The sequence below is a fragment of the Bos mutus genome, chromosome 1, assembly GCF_027580195.1.
Source record: "Bos mutus isolate GX-2022 chromosome 1, NWIPB_WYAK_1.1, whole genome shotgun sequence".
Classification (NCBI taxonomy): Eukaryota; Metazoa; Chordata; class Mammalia; order Artiodactyla; family Bovidae; genus Bos; species Bos mutus.
The window spans coordinates 73,172,600-73,191,106 of NC_091617.1; the positions used below are offsets into that span (position 1 = coordinate 73,172,600).

General features: G+C 37.7%; 1 protein-coding gene across 1 annotated transcript in view; it reads left to right on the top strand.

Moving 5' to 3' along the window:
• The window catches only part of ATP13A5 (ATPase 13A5), a 122,635-nt gene that overhangs the window by 13,329 nt on the left and 90,799 nt on the right, over positions 1-18,507 (top strand). Inside the window, exons 2-5 of the mRNA XM_005903387.3 lie at positions 13,974-14,147; positions 14,816-14,962; positions 15,325-15,395; positions 15,502-15,582. Of these exons, the coding sequence (XP_005903449.1) occupies positions 13,974-14,147; positions 14,816-14,962; positions 15,325-15,395; positions 15,502-15,582 (473 nt within the window). The remainder of the gene's footprint in view (positions 1-13,973; positions 14,148-14,815; positions 14,963-15,324; positions 15,396-15,501; positions 15,583-18,507) is intronic.

Genomic DNA, 18,507 nt, shown 5'->3' on the forward strand with positions numbered 1-18,507 from the left:
GCAACCTCATGAACTGTAGGCCACCAGGCTGCTCTGTCCATGGAATTCTCCAGGCAAGCATACTGGAATGGGTTGCCATTTCCTTCTGCAGGGGATCTTCCTGACTCAGGGATCAAACCCAGGTCTTATGCATTGCAGGCAGATTCCTTACTATCTGAGCCACTAGGAACCTATTATCAAACCACTGCTAACATTGACTGAGCACTTCCTTTGTCCTCAGCACCTTACACTTCTTGTTTAACCTTCACAACTATTTGTCCAGGTGTGTGTTATTAATATCCCCTAAGTACAGAGATGGAAATTGAGACTTAGGTTAAGTCCTGAGGTCACATAGCTAATAGGTGGCAAAGCTCAGTTCACTGAAAGGAGCTTGAGATTTTGATCTTCTCACTCCTGTTCGCAGAACCTTTACATTTACAAAACCTCTATATTCTACTTGTCTTCCGATTATGGCTCACATAATATTCCTGGCTCTGTCGTCTATCCTGCATTTCTTAGTGGATTTTACTAGGACTGAATCAATATTTAGGAGAACTCTGAGTGAATCTTACTGTATCGAAGAATAATCATTTAGAACAATCAAATTATAGTTGAGATTAATTGGTTAAAATGAAAATATGATAAACTCGAATCACACAAACCAATTGAGACTAGATCGAAAGAGTGCCAAGTCAAGTAGCGATTCTTTGAGCTGAGACCTCAAGTTCCATATCTAGTCACATACACTCCAGGAAAACTGAGAAAGGAGAGAAAGGAATTTCATTAAGACAAGTTCCATATCTAGTCACATACACTCCAGGAAAACTGAGAAAGGAGAGAAAGGAATTTCATTAAGACAAGTTCCATATCTAGTCACATACACTCCAGGAAAACTGAGAAAGGAGAGAAAGGAATTTCATTAAGATTCATGAGGCCAGTTTATCAAGGAAGCAAAAGTATTCCTTCTGCTCATCTTTGCTCAAGGAGCTACACAGGTCTGAAAGTTACTCTGACATTTGCAAGGTCTTTTATTTCTGTCTATTATCTATTTTTCTACTGATTTTTTTTTGAACAGATCAGGGAAAAAGCTGTTGATATTTTAACACTGAGCTGTTTCCAGCCATAAGCAATGTCTTTCACGGAAATTTCTCTTGGTTATTGGAGATGTGATTTTTAACTCTCCTCCTATGTATCTTGGCACTTGCCAGTCATCCACAGCTCAAGACAGTTACTGTCTTCCCAGGCCACCAAACTTCCTACTTTCCATAGAAATCCTTTCGATGGTCCTTGTCTTTTATCATTCACTTCCCAAATTTTGCTGTCATTCTCTCTTTCTCAATTCAATCACACTAAAGTAAGTAAAGTAACTTTCACCTGCTTGGACATCTAATAACAAACTCCACTTTTGTCTTATTTCTTATCGACATATGTACATACAATGATATAAAAAAATACACTGATTTTCATTGTACAGTTCCATGAATTCAATCATCATTTAGTTAAATGGGATTGCTAATGGTTAGTCCTCAAACTTAATGAACTTCTCTATTTGTGTCTTTGCTCTCAGTAATAATATGTAGTTTTCAATTCAGAGGTCCTGCACAATTTTGATAGAACTATTACAAGATAATTGATTTTTTCCCCTGGATAGTACTACAAATGATATTTAACTTTACTCTCAAGTTGTTTGTTACTAGTATATTTAAATACAATTGGTTTTTCTATATTGACACAGTATCCAAAAACCTTGATAATTTCACTTACTAACTCTGATAATTGCGCATTCTTTTGAATTTCTTTACGTATGTAATCACATTATCTACTCATAAAGAGAATTTTACTTCTTTTTTCCAAAGGTATTGAGATATAATTGACATATAAAAATTTGTAAGTTTAAAGTATGCAACATGTTGATTAGATATACTTAAATTCTATGAAATGATTACCACCATAATATTAGCTAACACCTCCATCACCTCACATAATTATCACTTCTCTTTTGTGGTAAGAACATTTAAGACTTCGTCTCTTAGCAACTTTCAAGTATATAATATAGTATTATTACTTTTCATTTTCTAATTATTATAAACATTATTTCATTTTCTTGTCTTATGCAATGGTTAAGATTTCCAGTACTATATTGTATCCTAGTAGTGATTGCTGGTAACCTTATTTTGCTTGTCACTTCAAGAGCAGTAATATTTTATCATTAAGCATAATATTAGCTGAAAGGTGTTCTTATCTGTTGCTAGGTTGCTGAGAGGTTTCTTTCTTTTTTAATGTATTGGTATTAAATTTTATGAAAATTTCTCTGTATCTGATTATCATTTTCTTCAAGTTAATTTACCAAAATACATTGATTTTCAAGTTCTTGTAATCCTAGAATAAACTGCATTTGATAATGACTCATTGCTTTTTAAATATTTCACTGATTTAGAAAATGTACTTCAGGATAATTTCATCCATGTTTCTTATAAATCCTAGCCTATAATTTTTCTTTCTTATTACATACCTATCTGATCTTGGTATCTGAATATGCCAGCCTCATAAAATGAGTTGGAAGGATTCCTACCTCCTCTATTTATGACACAGTTTGTGAAAGACTGATATCGCTTCTACCTCAAATATTTGAAAGGATTCACATGCCATCTGGGATTGAAGATCTTTTTTTTTTTTGGTATTACGGCTTTTAGTTACACATTCATTTTCTTTAATAACCATAAAATATTCAGATTTGAGTTTATCAATTTTATTAACCCCTCTAAGTACAAATCTGGCATTCTTGATTTTGTCTAGTGTATGTCTGCTTTCTATCTTATTCGTTTCTCTTCCTATCTTTATTATTTCCTTCTTTATGTTTTAAAATCTCCAATAATGAGAGTAAATTTAAGTTCTATCAAGTATTCTTTTTAAGTTTTGAAACTGTGTTTATAGATGCACAAAAATTTAAGACTGTTATGTCTCTTTGTTGAATGAATCTTTGTCCTTTTTCTCTTATTTCTTTTTTTTAGAGTCTGTTTTGTCTGCCATTAATATAGCTTTACTGATTCTGTTTTCTTAGTGTTTGTATGCTATGTTTTCCCCTTCATTATCCTTTTAATCTATCTGCTTCTTTACATTTAAAGTGTGTCTCTTTTAAACAGCATATACTAAATCTTTTATTGTCTAGCCTGATCATCTTTGCTTTCAAACGTAAAATTAAGACCTTTTGCATTTAATGTAATTATTGATATAGTTAGGTTAAAGTTCATCATATTGCTATTTGTTGTCCATCTATTTTTATCTGTTCTTTTCTTCACTTAACATTATATCATATATCATATCATGCCCCGGAGAAGGCAATGGCACTCCACTCCAGTACTCTTGCCTGGAAAATCCCATGGACAGAGGAGCCTGGTGAGCTGCAGTCCATGGGGTCGCTAAGAGTCGGACCCAACTGGGCGACTTCACTTTCACTTTTCACTTTCATGCAATGGAGAAGGAAATGGCAACCCACTCCAGTGTTCTTGCCTGGAGAATCCTAGGGACAGGGGAGCCTGGTGGGCTGCGGCCTATGGGGTTGCATAGAGTCAGACACAACTGAAGCAACTTAGCAGCAGCAGCAGCAGCAGCATATCATGCCTACACTTCTAAATTGAGTTCATGCATTTTGTTTTAAATGGCTCCACAATAGCCCATTGTTTTGACTCACATCTTATTGAACTGTTAGCTATCATTTATTCCTTCTAATAATTTTGCTATTACAGATAATGCTGTGCTGAAATCTTTATTTTTTTTTTCTTTTTTTTTTTTAATTTAAAAAAAATTATACATGTGTTCCCCATCCTGAACCCTCCTCCCTCCTCCCTCCCCATACCATCCCTCTGGGTCGTCCCAGTGCACCAGCCCCAAGCATCCAGCATCGTGCATTGAACTTGGACTGGCATCTCGTTTCATACATGACATTTCACATGTTTCAATGCCATTCTCCCAAATCTTCCCACCCTCTCCCTCTCCCACAGAGTCCATAAGCCTGTTCTATACATCAGTGTCTCTTTTGCTGTCTCGTATACAGGGTTATCGTTACCATCTTTCTAAATTCCATATATATGCGTTAGTATACTGTATTGGTGTTTGTCCTTCTGGCTTACTTCACTCTGTATAATAGGCTCCAGTTTCATCCACCTCATTAGAACTCATTCAAATGTATTCTTTTTAATGGCTGAGTAATACTCCATTGTGTATATGTACCACAGCTTTCTTTTCCATTCATCTGCTGATGGACATCTAGGTTGTTTCCATGTCCTGGCTATTATAAACAGTGCTGCGATGAACATTGGGGTACACGTGTCTCTTTCCCTTCTGGTTTCCTCAGTGTGTATGCCCAGCAGTGGGATTGCTGGATCATAAGGCAGTTCTATTTCCAGTTTTTTAAGGAATCTCCACACTGTTCTCCATAGTGGCTGTACTAGTTTGCATTCCCACCAACAGTGTAAGAGGGTTCCCTTTTCTCCACACCCTCTCCAGCACTTATTAGTTGTAGACTTTTGGATCGCAGCCATTCTGACTGGTGTGAAATGGTATCTCATAGAGGTTTTGATTTGCATTTCTCTGATAATGAGTGATGTTGAGCATCTTTTCATGTGTTTGTTAGCCATCTGTATGTCTTCTTTGGAGAAATGTCTATTTAGATCTTTGGCCCATTTTTTGATTGGGTCATTTATTTTTCTGGAGTTGAGCTGTAGGAGTTGCTTGTATATTTTTGAGATTAGTTGTTTGTCAGTTGCTTCATTTGCTATTATTTTCTCCCATTCTGAAGGCTGTCTTTTCACCTTGCTAATAGTTTCCTTTGATGTGCAGAAGCTTTTAAGTTTAATTAGGTCCTATTTGTTTATTTTTGCTTTTATTTCCAATATTCTGGGAGGTGGGTCATAGAGGATCCTGCTGTGATGTATGTCAGAGAGTGTTTTGCCTATGTTCTCCTCTAGGAGTTTTATAGTTTCTGGTCTTACGTTGAGATCTTTAATCCATTTTGAGTTTATTTTTGTGTATGGTGTTAGAAAGTGTTCTAGTTTCATTCTTTTTACAAGTGGTTGACCAGATTTCCCAGCACCACTTGTTAAAGAGATTGTCTTTAATCCATTGTATATTCTTGCCTCCTTTGTCAAAGATAAGGTGTCCATATGTGCGTGGATTTATCTCTGGGCTTTCTATTTTGTTCCATTGATCTATATTTCTGTCTTTGTGCCAGTACCATACTGTCTTGATAACTGTGGCTTTGTAGTAGAGCCTGAAGTCAGGTAGGTTGATTCCTCCAGTTCCATTTTTCTTTCTCAAGATCGCTTTGGCTATTCGAGGTTTTTTGTATTTCCATACAAATTGTGAAATTATTTGTTCTAGCTCTGTGAAGAATACTGTTGGTAGCTTGATAGGGATTGCATTGAATCTATAAATTGCTTTGGGTAGTATACTCATTTTCACTATATTGATTCTTCCAATCCATGAACATGGTATATTTCTCCATCTATTAGTGTCCTCTTTGATTTCTTTCACCAGTGTTTTATAGTTTTCTATATATAGGTCTTTAGTTTCTTTAGGTAGATATATTCCTAAGTATTTTATTCTTTTCATTGCAATGGTGAATGGAATTGTTTCCTTAATTTATCTTTCTGTTTTCTCATTATTAGTGTATAGGAATGCAAGGGATTTCTGTGTGTTGATTTTATATCCTGAAACTTTACTATAATCATTGATTAGTTCTAGTAATTTTCTGGTGGAGTCTTTAGGGTTTTCTATGTAGAGGATCATGTCATCTACAAATAGTGAGAGTTTTACTTCTTCTTTTCCAATTTGGATTCCTCATATTTCTTTTTCTGCTTTGATTGCTGTGGCCAAAACTTCCAAAACTATGTTGAATAGTAATGGTGAAAGTGGGCACCCTTGTCTTGTTCCTGACTTTAGAGGAAATGCTTTCAATTTTTCACCATTGAGGATAATGTTTGCTGTGGGTTTGTCATATATAGGTTTTATTATGTTGAGGTATGTTCCTTCTATTCCTGCTTTCTGGAGAGTTTTTATCATAAATGGGTGTTGAATTTTGTCAAAGGCTTTCTCTGCATCTATTGAGATAATCATATGGTTTTTGTTTTTCAATTTGTTAATGTGGTGTATTACATTGATTGATTTGCGGATATTGAAGAATCCTTGCATCCCTGGGATAAAGCCCACTTGGTCATGGTGTATGATCTTTTAATGTGTTGTTGGATTCTGATTGCTAGAATTTTGTTTAGGATTTTTGCATCTATGTTCATCAGTGATATTGGCCTGTAGTTTTTTTTTTTGTGGGATCTTTGTCAGGTTTTGGTATTAGGGTGATGGTGGCCTCATAGAATGAGTTTGGAAGTTTACCTTCCTCTGCAATTTTCTGGAAGAGTTTGAGCAGGATAGGTGTTAGCTCTTCTCTAAATTTTTGGTAGAATTCAGCTGTGAAGCCGTCTGGACCTGGGCTTTTGTTTGCTGGAAGATTTTTGATTACAGTTTCAATTTCCGTGCTTGTGATGGGTCTGTTAAGGTTTTCTATTTCTTCCTGGTCGAGTTTTGGAAAGTTGTACTTTTCTAAGAATTTGTCCATTTCTTCCTCATTGTCCATTTTATTGGCATATAATTGTTGATAATAGTCTCTTATGATCCTTTGTATTTCTGTGTTGTCTGTTGTGATCTCTCCATTTTCGTTTCTAATTTTATTGATTTGATTTTTCTCCCTTTGTTTCTTGATGAGTCTGGCTAATGGTTTATCAATTTTATTTATCCTTTCAAAGAACCAGCTTTTGGCTTTGTTGATTTTTGCTATGGTCTCTTTTGTTTCTTTTGCATTTATTTCTGCTCTAATTTTTAAGATTTCTTTCCTTCTACTAACCCTGGGGTTCTTCATTTCTTCCTTTTCTAGTTGCTTTAGGTGTAGAGTTAGGTTATTTATTTGACTTTTTTCTTGTTTCTTGAGGTGTGCCTGTATTGCTATGAACTTTCCCCTTAGGACTGCTTTTACTGTGTCCCACAGGTTTTGGGTTGTTGTGTTTTCATTTTCATTCGTTTCTATGCAAATTTTGATTTCTTTTTGATTTCTTCTGTGATTTGTTGGTTATTCAGCAGGGTGTTGTTCAGCCTCCATATGTTGGAATTTTTAATAGTTTTTCTCCTGTAATTGAGATCTAATCTTACTGCATTGTGGTCAGAAAAGATGCTTGGAATGATTTCTATTTTTTGAATTTACCAAGGCTAGCTTTATGGCCCAGGATGTGATCTATCCTGGAGAAGGTTCCATGTGCGCTTGAGAAAAAGGTGAAGTTCATTGTTTTGGGATGAAATGTCCTATAGATATCAATTAGGTCTAACTGGTCTATTGTATCATTTAAAGTTTGTGTTTCCTTGTTAATTTTCTGTTTAGTTGATCTATCCATAGGTGTGAGTGGGGTATTAAAGTCTCCCACGATTATTGTGTTATTGTTAATTTCTCCTTTCATACTTGTTAGCATTTGTCTTACATACTGCGGTGCCCCCGTGTTGGGTGCATATATATTTATAATTGTTATATCTTCTTCTTGGATTGATCCTTTGATCATTATGTAGTGACCTTCTTTGTCTCTTTTCACAGCCTTTGTTTTAAAGTCTATTTTATCTGATATGAGTATTGCTACTCCTGCTTTCTTTTGGTCCCTATTTGCATGGAAAATCTTTTTCCAGCCCTTCACTTTCAGTCTGTATGTGTCCCCTGTTTTGAGGTGGGTCTCCTGTAGACAACATATGTAGGGGTCTTGTTTTTGTATCCATTCAGCCAGTCTTTGTCTTTTGGTTGGGGCATTCAGCCCATTTACGTTTAAGGTAATTACTGATAAGTATGATCCCGTTGCCATTTACTTTATTGTTTGGGGTTCGAATTTATACACCATTTTTGTGTTTCCTGTCTAGAGAATATCCTTTAGTATTTGTTGGAGAGCTGGTTTGGTGGTGCAGAATTCTCTCAGCTTTTGCTTGTCTGAGAAGCTTTTAATTTCTCCTTCATACTTGAATGAAATCCTTGCTGGGTACAATAATCTGGGCTGTAGGTTATTTTCTTTCATCATTTTAAGTATGTCTTGCCATTCCCTCCTGGCTTAAAGAGTTTCTATTGAAAGATCAGCTGTTATCCTTATGGGAATTCCCTTGTGTGTTATTTGTTGTTTTCCCATTGCTGCTTTTAATATTTGTTCTTTGTGTTTGATCTTTGTTAATTTGATTAATATGTGTCTTGGGGTGTTTCACTTTGGTTTTATCCTGTTTGGGATTCTCTGGGTTTCTTGGACTTGGGTGATTATTTCCTTCCCCATTTTAGGAAGTTTTCAACTATTATCTCCTCAAGTATTTTCTCATGGTCTTTCTTTTTGTCTTCTTCTTCTGGAACCCCTATGATTCGAATGTTGTAGCATTTAATATTGTCCTGGAGATCTCTGAGATTGTCCTCATTTCTTTTAATTCGTTTTTAATTGCTTTATTCTCTCTGATTCATTTATTTCTACCATTCTATCTTCTAATTCACTAATCCTAACTTCTGCCTCTGTTATTCTACTATTTGTTGCCTCCAGAGTGTTTTTAATTTCATTTATTGCATTATTCATTATATATTGACTCTTTTTTTGTTCTTCTAGGTCCTTGTTAAACCTTTCTTGCATCTTCTCAATCCTTGTCTCCAAGCTATTTATCTGTGATTCCATTTTAATTTCAAGATTTTGGATCAATTTCACTATCATTATTCGGAATTCTTTATCAGGTAGATTCCCTATCTCTTCCTCTTTTGTTTGGTTTGGTGGGCATTTATCCTGTTCCTTTATCTGCTGGCTATTCCTCTGTCTCTTCATCTTGTTTAAATTGCTGAGTTTGGGGTGTCCTTTCTGTATTCTGGCAGTTTGTGGAGTTCTCTTTATTGTGGCTTTTCCTCGCTGTGTGTGGGTTTGTACAGGTGGCTTGTCAAGGTTTCCTGGTTAGGGAAGCTTGTGTCGGTGTTCTGATGGGTGGAGCTGTATTTCTTCTCTTTGTTCAGTCGCGCTCCTTTCGAAGAGTTGGATTGCTTTTCTGGGTGCCTGATGTCCTCTGCCGGCATTCAGAAGTTGTTTTGTGGAATTTACTCGATGTTTAAATGCTCTTTTGATGAATTTGTGGGGGAGAAAGTGTTCTCCCCGTCCTACTCCTCTGCCATCTTGGCTCCTCCCCCTGAAATCTTATATACATAAGATCAGATCAGATCACATCAGTCGCTCAGTCGTGTCCGACTCTTTGCAACCCCATGAATCGCAGCACGCCAGGCCTCCCTGTCCATCACAAACTCCTGGAGTTCACTCAGACTCACGTCCATCGAGTCAGTGATACCATCCAGCCATCTCATCCTCTGTCGTCCCCTTCTCCTCCTGCCCCTATCCCTCCCAGCATCACAGTCTTTTCCAATGAGGCAACTCTTGGCATGAGGTGGCCAAAGTACTGGAGTTTCAGCTTTAGCATCATTCCTTCCAAAGAAATCCCAGGGCTGATCTCCTCTAGAATGAACTGGTTGGATCTCCTTGCAGTCCAAGGGACTATCAAGAGTCTTCTCCAACACCACAGTTCAAAGGCATCAACTCTTCAGCGCTCAGCCTTCTTCACAGTCCAACTCTCACATCCATACATGACCACAGGAAAAACCATAGCCTTGACTAGACGGACCTTTATTGGCAAAGTAATGTCTCTGTTTTTCAATATGCTATCTAGGTTGGTCATAACTTTCCTTCCAAGGAGTAAGCATCTTTTAATTTCATGGCTGCAGTCACCATCTGCAGTGATTTTGGAGCCCAGAAAAATAAAGTCTGACACTGTTTCCACTGTTTCCCCATCTATTTGCCATGAAGTGATGGGACCAGATGCCATGATCTTCGTTTTCTGAATGTTGAGCTTGAAGCCAACTTTTTCACTTTCCACTTTCACTTTCATCAAGAGACTTTTGAGTTCCTCTTCACTTTCTGCCATAAGGGTGATGTCATCTGCATATCTGAGGTTATTGATATTTCTCCCAGCAATCCTGTATTATTTCCTTAGAGCATATTTTTGAGTGTGGAATTACTGATTCAAGGGATAGAAACATCTTTATAATTCTTAATACAATTTATCACCTTGCTTTCTCTAAAGAATTACTCAATTTATAAGGTTATTGGAAGTATGTAGTTGTAGTGATTTCATTGAATTCTTGATAGCATTGTGAGTTACTTTTTTAATAAAAAAAATTGTTGTATAGAAAAGACCTAATGGAAAACCAGAATTATGATTATCAATGCCATTGCTGTATGTAAGTAAACAGAAAAAAGTTATATTGTCTACAAATGTGCTCATTTCAGCTAAAAGCTGGACTAAAATTCCAAACTAGTCTGCTTCTATTTTGCGTACTCTTGGGCTTTGGAAGTAGACCTTGTAAATAGCTTTGTAAAAGAATGAATATTGGGCCTGGTGGTCCAGTGGTTGAAAATCCACCTTGCAATGCAGGGGACGGTAGGTCAATCTCTGGTTTGAGAAGACCCCACATGCCGTGGGGCAACTAAGCCCATGTGCCACAACTCCTGAAGCCCACACACCTACAGCCTGTGCTCTGCAATAAGAGAAGCTAATGCAAAGAGAAGCCTGCACACCAATACTGAAGAGTAGCCCTGCTCTCTGCAACTAGAGAAAGTCACTTGCAGCAACGAAGACTCAGTACAGCCCAAACTAAAAATAAATAAATAACTTTAAAAAATGTAAAGCTAAAGCTATTCCATTTTTTAAAATGTAAACGAATGCATATTTATGACATAATATGTGCACTGGCACATACTTTTTATTTGAGTCTAATAAACCTAATGTAACTGACAAATAAAACCAAAGCAGGTTTACAGAATCAGAGGAAAGATAGGAGAGAGAAAGGAGCTCTAATTGAAAATATGCTTAAAGCAGAGTGAACACGTGTTTCTAAGATACATGTAAAGCTTATCATGAATAATTTCCAAATAGTTGCATCATGAAACTTAATGGATAATTTTTCCCCAAGTAGGTGATCCTATTGAGGAGTAGTGGAAAGAAACTTTTAACCTTGTAATTACTTTGCAGAACACTTAAGGTGACATTATCTCATTTGAGTCTAAGTGCCCTGTAAGGTATATATTTCTAATTGTTTTTGTAGAAGAGTAAATTGGGATTCCCTAGAAATGATATTATTTACCTAAGTTTACATAGTTGGAAACCAACAGAGTGGTGACTCTAACTTACGTCTTTGCTTCTTAAACCTGGGATCTTTTCAATATGTTTAAGGGTTACTTTCATCAACTTTTATTGAAATCTTGATCTACCAGAGTTCTTTATTAGAAGATATTAATTAAAATGATTATTTTGAAGATGTAAACTTTCCCAAAGAATTAAGCCAAAAGATTTATTATAAGCATGATGGCTCAGGCGGTTAAGTGTCTGCCTACAATGAAGGAGACCTGGGTTCAATCCCTGGGTTGGAAAGATCTCCTGGAGGAGGAAATGGCAACCCACTCCACTATTCTTGCCTGGAAAATCCCATGAACGGAGGAGCCTGGTTGGTTACAGTCCATGGGATCGCAAAGAGTTGGACTTGACTGAGTGACTTCACTTTCACTTTCTTTCACTTTCAAACTGTCCTAAGGACTTCTCTGGTGGTCCAGCAGTTAAGAATCTGTCTGCCAATGTAGCGGTTCAATCCCTGGTCAGGGAAGATTCCATGTACTGCAGGGCAACTAAGCCTGCAGACACATCTACCAAAGCCCACGTGTCCCAGAGGCTGTGCTGCACAGCAAGAGAAGCCAATGGGGTAAGAAGTCCATGCACCACAACTAGAGAAAGCCCACATGCAGCAAAAAGACTCAGCACTGTCAAAAATAAATAAAATTTAAAAAGTAAACTGGCATAAAATTCAGGAGATTCCATCACTGAAAGTGCTGTAGAAAAACCCATTTTCTTGACATTGCATTCCTGTGATCTGGACCCCGGATTCCAGTCACAGAAAACACACCCATGCATACAATAACAGCAGAAAGTAAAATAATGGTAGAGTAACAATGTCACTCATAATCAGGAGCCCTCTGGCTTTTTAAAATACACTAACTATCTAGTTTTTTGAAATTTAGAAAACAATACTGTGAAATTTCATGGTAGGAGGTGGAAACTAGAAATTAGCTTTAATTAAGCAATTGCCAACATCCGCCGGATCGTGGAAAAAGCAAGAGAGTTCCAGAAAAACATCTATTTCTGCTTTATTGACTATGCCAAAGCCTTTGACTGTGTGGATCACAATAAACTGTGGAAAATTCTGAAAGAGATGGGACCACCTGATCTGCCTCTTGAGAAATTTGTATGCAGGTCAGGAAGCAACAGTTAGAACTGGACATGGAACAACAGACTGGTTCCAAATAGGAAAAGGAGTATGTCAAGGCTGTATATTGTCACCCTGTTTATTTAACTTCTATGCAGAGTACATCATGAGAAACGCTGGACTGGAAGAAACACAAGCTGGAATCAAGATTGCCTGGAGAAATATCAGTAACCTCAGATATGCAGATGACACCACCCTTATGGCAGAAAGTGAAGAGGAACTCAAAAGCCTCTTGATGAAAGTGAAAGTGGAGAGTGAAAAAGTTGGCTTCAAGCTCAACATTCAGAAAAAGAAGATCATGGCATCCGGTCCCATCACTTCATGGGAAATAGATGGGGAAACAGTGTCAGACTTTATTTTTCTGGGCTCCAAAATCACTGCAGATGGTGACTGCAGCCATGAAATTAAAGACGCTTACTCCTTGGAAGGAAAGTTATGACCAACCTAGATAGCATATTGAAAAGCAGAGACATTACTTTGCCAACAAAGGTCCGTCTAGTCAAGGCTATGGTTTTTCCTGTGGTCATGTATGGATGTGAGAGTTGGACTGTGAAGAAGGCTGAGCGCCAAAGAATTGACGCTTTTGAGCTGTGGTGTTCAAAAGACTCTTGAGAGTCCCTTGGACTGCAAGGAGATCCAACCAGTCCATTCTGAAGGAGATCAGCCCTGGGATTTCTTTGGAAGGAATGATGCTAAAGCTGAAACTCCAGTACTTTGGCCACCTCATGCCAAGAGTTGACTCATTGGAAAAGACTGTGATGCTGGGAGGGATAGGGGGCAGGAGGAGAAGGGGACGACAGAGGATGAGATGGCTGGATGGCATCACTGACTCGATGGACATGAGTCTGGGTGAACTCTGGGAGTTGGTAATGGACAGGGAGGCCTGGCATGCTGCGATTCATGGGGTCGCAAAGAGTCAGACACGACTGAGCGACTGATCTGATCTGAAGCAAATGTATTGTTTTTGGCTATTTATGTTCCCCTAAAACTACATCTCAAGTCTTTACACAATTCATGACAAGTGTTAACTAATCAATTATTAAAAACAGAAATATTTCAGCATGTTACTCTCAGGATAAATACCTATAAGCTGTCTGTTGAAAATCTTTCACATGTACAAATAATCTCTTAATTTATATCACCCTACTGTTTTACAAAGCAGTACATTTATGCACACTTTCATTCCTAAAACAAGATATGAATCCTATTGGTCATAATTTATCATCTTCTTCCAATAAGTTCATATTAATAATTTTTAAAAAGCCTTTTATCTAAAGGAAGTAAATCTGATCTAAAACATAGGTATTTTATATTAATAAATCTGAGGTGACTCATGAATATTTAGAACCAAATAAGTCCACCTGTTCTTTGCTCCTAACATTTGAGTTCCATGTGCCAGGATAGCAAAATGAGTCCTTCCTTCTTTTTCTTTTTTTATTGTGTCAGCTGACAGCTGTAAGCAATGGATCTGATCCAACCAACGAAAACTAGATTGCTCTCCCAACGCAACCTGCACCTAAAGTTTGTGTGTCCTGGAACAAAATGTGATTTTATATGGGGAAAAAATAGAGTGATTTTTTTATTTACTCTCCAGGAGGTGTTTGGTTACCAGACCCAGAAGCTACGCAGAGTTCTCTTCCTTGTGACATCCGTGCTGACCTGTGGGGTCCTTCCCCTGTTATTCTACTGGAAGCCCCAGTGGAGGGTATGGGCCTACTGTATCCCATGCTCCCTGCAAGAAGCAGACACTGTTTTGCTAAGGACAACGGTGCGTGCCCTTCTGTGTTGCATCGAGTGCACAAGCTGTGATGATCAGCATTCCAGAGCAGATCCTCCTCTGTTTAAGAGTTTCCCTGCCCCCAGATACAATATGGCAGAACTATCTCTGCCATCTATATTTTGATCCAGGAATGTAGGACTTTTCCTCCACATCTGCCTGGAGAAATTTCTATCATGTCAGGCTAATTGTAAGTGCTCTTAGCCATAACATGAACAATGGCTGTCAGTGTTATAACTCTTAAACATATACAAGGGAATTACTGTTCAGTTTTTCAAAAACATGTGTTTTGAGGGATATTATACATTTTAAACACCTAGATGTCATTGTAGGATAGCTGGAGACTATTTCCTGATATGAACTTTCTTGCAAAGTGTATCTTTTTCTTTTTTCCCTAGCACAGTGGTCCTCAAATTTTAGTGCAATTCACAATTACCTGGAGGACTCTTTAAAACATGGACTGTTTTAATATCTGACCCAGCAAGTTTGGGGTGAGACTAAGACTCTTACATGTCTAGCAGGTTACAAGGTAATGCAAATGCTTTTATCAGTAGCCCAAACTTTGGCAACCACTGGTCTAGGACTTGGCAGGTATTTGGTTGACTGAGTGCTTTATGGAATAACATTCAGAATTTCATGGGCTGAATTGTCTTCTCTAGGATGAATTTCAAAGATATATGAGGAAGAAGGTAATCTGTCTCTACTTATCTACATTGAAGATTCCTATAAGCAAGAACACAGAAGAACCCCTAGTGGCTGACTGCCACTCAGTCATAAACAAAGCTGTATTGAAGCCAGAATTAAAAGTAAGTGATTTGACTTTAAGAGTACAATGTTACAGCATGTTTTCTTTGCGAGAGAACACTGTATTTATTGGATGAAAGTTCTGAAAATCACACTGCTGGGCTGGAAATTATAGCTCTATGTCAAGAAAAGTGAGAGCTGTTTGAGGACCTGGACTAACCAACCCTCACCTTCCTTGATGGGCTTTACTTTGTGAATGACATCTGTTCTATCAGGGCTTCTCTGGTAGCTGAGTTGATAAAGAATCCGCCTGCAATGTGGAAGACCTGGGTTTGATCCCTGGGTTGGGAAGTTCACAAACAGACACAACTGAGCGGTTTTACTTTCTTTTCACTTTTCTTTTCTATCACATTTGTACTTGCAGTTCCGATGTATCCAAGTACAGAAAATCAGGTATGTTTGGAACAACTTGGAGAAGAAGTTTCAGAAAGTTGGGTAAGTCTGACTTTTTTCCTCAGCATTCATCAGAATATAAGGGAAGAACCCTGATTTGTTGAGTACCATGAACTGAAGTACGGTTCTTGTCCTGACCACATCCTAGGTTGCTGGAAGATAGCAACAGCTGCTATGACATCCATCACACGTTTGGACTGGGTCTTACCACTGAAGAACAAGAGATCAGGTAGGGTTTGGGGTACTCCAGAGAAAATTTTGCTAGCATAAATGGAAATGTTGCATGGCTTAGGATGAGTGAATTGTTGGCATAAGGCTACATCAACTTCACATAACCCCAGTTCATTGACTGGCATCAGAGTGTTCTAAATTACTCTCATCGTAGGCACACTTATTAAAAAGGGAAGACTAAAAGAACAATGCAATCAAATAACATTTGATCTTTTCTCTCAGGATTATAGAACAGTATTCTCTGTGTTGTCTCTTTTCTTTCCTCAAAAACACTTGAGTCATTTCATAAACATCAGCATCTTAATCTTCCAGGTCCTCTGAGAGACAGAAAGACAATACAATGATTGCATTTTACTAGGAGAACTGGCCCTGGAGATGAGGATTTTGTTTGCTCAGTTAATTATGTCATTCACTACTATTATTTACAGAATCTAGAACAGTGCCTGATTCATGGTAGAAGCTCAATAGACTTGTGTGGAAGGAATGAATAAATAAATGCATTCATTGATCTGTGAACTAAACTCCTCTAATATGCCAGGCATTTTGCAAGGCACTAGGGATCTAAGGATAAATAAGACTTAGTCATGGTCCAAGAGACATCAACTGACTGGTGGGAAAGAGAGACAAAGAATAGAGGTACAGTTGTAAGAATGAGATCTATAAAGGTGCATAGGTTAGGAAATGATAGGATAATAGTACAGGAAATGCTTAGGCTTCTCATCAACTCACAGTGACCTAGAGTCCCTGCTTCACTCATCTGTAATTTAAAACGGTGAATCCTGGTGACTCTGAAAGAACACCATTGCAAGTTTTCCCAAGAATCTTAATAATCCCCTATAGTTCTTGCCCAGTTTTAGGGATGAGAAGAAGAATTTGCCTGATCTTCTTCACACTTGGTCAGAAACACAGATTCTCAAGTGAAGGAGCAATTCAGTCCTTAAAATATAGGTTCTTGGGTTCTTCTCCATAATTCTGATTTAGTAAGTAGAAGCTAGGGTGGTGGTGAGAGAAAAACAAGATTTTTAGCAAGCATCTCCATGATTTGTATTTGCACCAAGCCTGTGAGTGATTGATCTAGTATTGTTTTCAAGTTTTCCCTCTGTTTGAACACTATGAAAAATGAACTGGGCATCTAGATTCTGACAATATTCCAAAATGGCTTAGAAACAGGGTACATTATATAAGATTTCAGATACAATGCTTTAATACTGAAGTACAAAAAGTTTGCAAAGTCATTAAAAACACATTGCTTTCCTAGCACTAAGCACAAGACATTTAAAGGATTGATCTATTTAGGAAATCTAGTTGATGAATATAGATATACTCTGCCTAAGAAATGTTTCCCCAGATTTTCCATCCTTGTAGCTACCTCACGTTTATTTATTTATCAGGTGCCAAGCTTTAATAAACACCATACATAATTAAATTTAAATTTGGTCCACACAATAAAGAACTTAACAATCTAATAAGCAAGATAAAGTATATGGTTTCCCAAATATGAAGAATAGAGGAGATAATCTACTTAGAAATATATAGTCATATTTTATTTTGTGAGTTTTTCCATTTGGAGAGTAAAGAGAGAAAGTAAAATATGGAGCATTCCTCACCCATCCATAAATTTCCCCTTTTATTTTTTTAATGTAAGACTAAACACTTTTTCCAAAAATTAAATATGATGGATTGGTTGGTTGAGTGATAGCTTAACAGTTTCCTCAATGAATTTGAGCTTGCTTGCATGAGAAGCAAGGACCCAATATAAGAAATAAAGAAAGAGGGATACACAAAAATTTCTGTCATGAAAAATCATCAAAAAATACAACCTCTTTCACTCTTCCTAGCAACCAGGAAAAGAGAGAAAATGCAAAGATGAACATAGTTCTCACTTTTCAGTAGCAAAAAGCAAATGAAGACATCAGGAGTGACACACCTGGAGAGAAACTATCAGAGGTTTCTCTGAGTCTCTTACATAATAGGTGGATCCTTTACCACCTGAGCCACCAGGGAAGCCATCAAGAGGAAAGCAGGAAAATTATTCGAGAAGGTTCCCTGTTCTCACCTTCACTCATCCAGGAACTGAACACAACTTGCCATCTTAGTGACTGTCCTAGACAGGTATACAGACACTTGGAGTAATTCTCTTACCTCATGGACACAGGTGAAAAAACACACCTACCTCATCCCCCATCCATCCAAGCTGTCTTCGTATTAGAACAGTTTTTTTTCAGTTGAGTGACACTTTATCTCCTCACTCAGCCCTCCCTGTCCCTGCCTCCTCTGTTTAGCCTCCTGAAAACATAAGAACTTTCTGACAGAAGAGATCCAGGTGCCTCCTAACTGGGGGTTAGCTCCAGACCAATCACCTTGTTGGTATCCCAGAACTCTGGAAGGAAAAAAACAAAAAAAGCTTTGATGGATAGGCTTTACCAATTTCTATAATAGGGATACTCCAACCATGGCTGATTCCAGTGTGACATCACTGAATGTGAAGCTGTGGAGTGGTATTCAAAAGTGGCTTGGTGATTCTGTAGGACCAAACTTAATTCTCAACACTTGTTATACCACTGAAAAAAGGCATGCTTGTTAGTACCAGAGGAAAGAAATCTGAGTGGACAGCAGCAAAAGGATGGGTTTGCCTTCAATGCTCAGCTCCAAGCTGATAGAAGCTTTTCCCAGAGAATAGAGAGAGAAAAAATAAGCAAGGGGAAGGCAGGGGAGAGAGAGATCTGGGCTGCTATGAAATCCGACCTTTTTACTCCTCAGGTCTTGTGGGAAGCCAAAGTCATAAAAGAAATCATATCTATATACCACGACCTTTAATCTCTTGGAAATCTCCATCTTTAGAAATACAACTCAAGTGTAGACACTTGTCCATCAGATCAGTCTTTGGAAAAGAACAAGGAAGAATTGGTCAGAGTGGAGGAGA